At 32.8% G+C, this 4,821-nt stretch overlaps 1 protein-coding gene across 1 annotated transcript in view; it reads right to left on the bottom strand.

The window, feature by feature from the left end:
• Positions 1 to 3,601: 3,601 nt before the first annotated feature.
• Positions 3,602 to 4,821, bottom strand: part of LOC106105869 — a 4,479-nt gene continuing 3,259 nt past the window's right edge. The window contains 2 exon segments of the mRNA XM_013286326.1: positions 3,602 to 4,628; positions 4,697 to 4,821. Of these exon segments, the coding sequence (XP_013141780.1) occupies positions 3,602 to 4,628; positions 4,697 to 4,821 (1,152 nt within the window).

Raw genomic sequence — 4,821 nt, 5'->3', positions numbered from 1 at the left:
TAAACTATCGGTGTGTGCGGGACGCGGCGCGACCGCCCCCCTCCCCCACCCGATACACTTTTCACTTTAGCTTCTTTGATCTTTGACCTTTACTGAATAAAAATCGACTATCTTTATAACTTCATCAATAACGTTCACCTTTCCTCTGCTCTAATAGACTTCAACTGCGACGGAACTTCGAGTATCTTCTACAATCAGCACATCATGTATTTCTTCTACCTTTATGTTCCTTTCTTTATCTTCTCGACTATCGGAAACGGAACCTTCGCTTGCTTAACTTTAATCTATACCTGATTTGGTTCCTTTTTTATTAAATTATCCTATCCTCACGATTTCGCGGACTCAACATAAATATTCAATATACATGTAAATAAGCAACAATACTTTCAGATCGTCTATTGAGAATGCTATTCTATTTTCAGAGCGATAAGATTGAAAATATTTTCTCTGGTACTTGTGCACATTCTATTTTCATAGCTTCTGTATGGGATCAGTTCAGAGCCCCCTCTTCTGCTCGCGATCACGTGCGATGGGCGCCGCTTGTCTGGGCCTCCGACCCGTCCGTCGTAATTCAATACTTCACCTTGTCTATCGTTAAGGTATTCTCACCGTGTACGTGTGTCTAGTCTAGGTTTACGGTATATTACGCGATAGCTCTATACGTGCATGGCATTTCTAGATAAACTGTTATTCGTAGTTGTTCGAAGTAAACAATAATAGTTATAAGTCCGGACCCTTCGGCTCTGCTCTGCAACGACCAATATGTCGCCTCTATCGTTCATAACTCCTATATCCCTGTCTATGTAAGCTAACTCTATGTACCGCTGCCCTAGAAACTTTCTCTCTTCGACTCTTTCAATCTATCAGTAGTTGAACTTCGATCTTCGTTGTTGATTCTCACGTAGCTATAGTGAATTAGAAAATTATTTTGGTACGTAGCAAGAGTTAGGTATAGCGTTAAAATTTCAATGTTAAATCTGCTAATTGTCACTAATTTAAAAACCTAATCTTGTTTCTTGTATTTCATTGTGTGCATGCGTTTATATTTAAGTATAAGGTAGCTCTTGCGAGTGTTTGGTGTCGTTCTCTCGATTAGTCTTAACTCGATATGTAAAGCGCTTTATCGAGTTTCTTGTATGTAAGCTTTCAGTGTTTCTTGTATAGTTAAAGTATTTAGGTAAATGATTGCTTAACTGCGCGATTCGTAACGGAATTTGGGTGATATCAAATTGCTGCCACGATTAACAATAAACTCCTATAATTTGCTTCTCTTGGCAATCAACCTCCTCACTCAGAGTTAAGCTATCGGTACTTTAAATATTTTCATCTAGTAATCAAACCAAGTTCTAAATCAGATTTTGATTTATTTACATTTAAATTTATAGTGAATTTATAAAGAGGTTTATACAAGGTAGATCTGTAGTATAGTATATAATAAATAAGTGCAAATATTTATCTTATATCCACAGCAGTAGAGTTAGCAAAATTCTTAAGGGACTCGCGACCAATTTCTGAATTTCAAAAGCAACAGTTGATTGACAAATCTTATGACTTTCGTACTCAGGGTAAATGAAATATTGTAATTACTGTTATTTATTATCTATGTTCAGTTAGATCAAATAGTTTCATTTCGCTGTCCTGCATAATTTTTCTTCAACCTCTCTTTCGTACATTTAAATGTTGTTCTTGTTGATAAGTGGAATGTTTAGCTTGTATTATCTATCGTATGTTGGAGTCACTAAACACTAAAAGCAATTGTTAGACATCGAGAAATGTAATTAGTGGTAATCGTATAAAACCGACTTTAAATATCGGTAAGGCGTTGTTAGGAAGTACTTTGTTATGAAGGGTCTGTTTGCACTGAGTATTTAATAGATTTACACTGATTAAATTAATTTACAATAAGAAAATTATTATTATTAAAAAAAACAACATATATCACAACAGACTAGTTAAACTTAAAAAATTAGAACAATATTAAGAACCTATGAAGTTTCTGGACTTTTTGGTAGTATGTACAACTAAGAAATTCTATAACTCGAGAGTAATGAAATAAAAGCAATAGTAAATTCCACATAGACTGTCAATCACAACGAAATTAAATACAACAATAATTGAAAAGGAAATTTATTATTTTATACACCAGTAACTGCACAGATTATTAAATAAACAACAGATAAGTTATAGGTTAGGTGAAACTGCACAGATAACTAAAACCGTACATGCAACCATAGACAAATGTCAGAGACGACACAAACCACACACAAGAGCTTCATTACACTAAATAACGCCATTTAATGTATTTTAGATGTTTTTTTCTTCAATCATAGTGTGGAAAGATCTTTATAAAAGAACTGAAAAAAAAGTGCCACAGAATACCGATAAATTTTGCTCTTTTTGGAATAATTTTTACGTATCTCCCACACTATGTTTGAATTTCTATTAATTTAAAAAGTACGCCGTTTTAATACTGTATGTTGGCGGTCGGGGATGGAAAAATTGTATGTTTCACTATAATTGTGTACTTTTTCGCAAAGATCCCCGGCCGAGTTGTTTCACTAGGGTAGTGAAATACATTTTGTTGTTAGCTTTTAATATTAGTGACATCTAGTGTTAAAAATTGCAAGTTTACTGAAATTTAATCGAACGTGTAAAACAATTTTGAAAAAAAAAACATGAATAAACTATGAACGTGGTTCATGTATTGTTGTAAAGGTTAGTAGTTAACACATGTTTACTTTAACTTAGTGTAACGAATGAGAAACGAAAGAGGTTATTGTTGAAAATGTTTTTAGGTAATTAAATCAGATTGAGCTTTTGTGAAACCTTGTTATTGATGGTTAAGTGTTCGGTTCGCGGTAATTCCGGCTGTCTGAGAACTGCCATACGATTATAACGTTTATCTCTATACGTATTAGGTTTGTTTTGTCACCCGTCACTCGTGTAGGTATAAGGTAGGCTTGGCTGCGTATTTGTTTATCTATAATGTTGCAATGCATTGTTAAATTTATTTAATCGTCCCTATTAGTTACGTACAAAAGTTTAGAGGTAGCCATTTTCATATAAACTGCTGTGAATGTGAAAATGGTGTATCTACCATGTTGTTAAATAATAAATAAATTACATTGTACCACCGTTTGTTGTTTTATTTTATCTAATCCTTAACATTAACTGCTTTAATCCTCACAAGCAATAAATTTATAATCTGTAAACGGCGATAGAAACCAGAAATCAGCTGCACTATAGCACCGGCTGACCCTCACTATACCACGACCACACAGAAGAAAGCAAGTGGCCTAATTTTATCCCTTTTTCTCTTTCCAGTCTTTTTATTCGGAAAGTATAGAATTTAATTAGACGAAGGTGAGAAAGAATAGGAAAGGGATTATTTAGTGCGTCCCCTCCTCTGTTGAATAAAAGTGGGCATCTGTTTTTGCGGATGTTGAGGAAGCAGACAATAAAACTAAAGGGAAATCTGTCAAAATAATTATTAGATATAAATTGTATACGTAGAATTTTATTTATAACTTAGCTTTATATTTACAATCAGTCATTATTAAAACGTTTCAGAAACAAAAGTACACTTTATTTGTAAGAAATATTAGTCCAAGACAGTTAAAACGCTCCAAAATTTGTTTATTTTTTTGTTAAAATCTACTAACATGTTAACAATATCTTCGAAAGTGAACCTCAGCAGTCCGGAATTTGCTTTCTCACTGATGTTTATAACAGCGCCATCTTCTGACAATTTAGTTTTCAGAGTTATTTCATTAAGTTCTAAATCATCATTTTCATTATTAATTTTTAATGGAAAATGTAAACTCCCTTTCAATTTATTATCTACAGGTAAATAATTATCATCAGAATCTATTTCATTTTCTATACTCTTGTATAAATATTTTTTCTCTTTTCTAAAACTTTCAGTATTGCCTTTTACAATTTCGTCATTAATGCTCCGCCTTTTCCTGTTTCCACTTTCTTCGTTCAATTCGTCATATTCATTAGATTGTATTTTATTAGATCGTTTTATATTCTTTCTATTAAACCTGCTTTTGTTCATTTTTGATAACTTTTCATTCTTAAATGCAATCAATTTCTCCAATAAATTTGATTTAAAATCGAATCTATCACGTTCATTTCTAAAATACTTCGATTTTACCCCCTTTCTAATACTTTTTTGTAAATTTTCTTTGTAATCTGTTTGTCGTTTGAATCTAATTGGAAAATCTTTGTTGTCTTTTTTAGTAGTCAAATATTCATGAAAGTTTTTCAATTCGTTATTCAAGTTGTTAATCTGTTTCCGTAAGTTATTGTTATTGTTTACTTCGAAGTCTGTAGTTAAGTACTCATCAGAAACATCAAGTGATTTATCTAAATCTAAATTGCGTTTATTTCTTAATGATCTTTGAGATTTTCCATTTTCCTCTTCAACTAATATATCTTCAGTTATTTTAGATTCGTTGTATTCTTTATAAATACAAGCCTCCACTTTTGTATTCGCTAGTACCCAAAAGCCGAAAGATTTCGGTGGGAGATTGATTAAAAGTGATTTATAAGGTCATACACGTTTGACCACAGGACGAATATCGCCTTGCAAATACATTGCTCTCCCATTCACTACAATATTCCTGTTTCAACGAAAAAAAAGTTATGAAATCGCTTATTAAAAGTATTAAAATATTCCATTTCTACTTACCCGTTAGTATCCAGGTTGAATATAAACTGCATGATGTCCCCACCGTCTTCTTTTTTAGATAATTTAAGTGAGAATCTCGCAGGTTCGTCATCCATGTTCGCTCCGTACAGAGTGAGTGCGGCGGG

Source organism: Papilio polytes, unplaced genomic scaffold (assembly GCF_000836215.1).
Source record: "Papilio polytes unplaced genomic scaffold, Ppol_1.0 DF822622.1, whole genome shotgun sequence".
Taxonomy (NCBI): domain Eukaryota; kingdom Metazoa; phylum Arthropoda; class Insecta; order Lepidoptera; family Papilionidae; genus Papilio; species Papilio polytes.
Note: the sequence above shows the minus strand (reverse complement) of the source record. Positions and strands in the feature narration are given on the sequence as shown.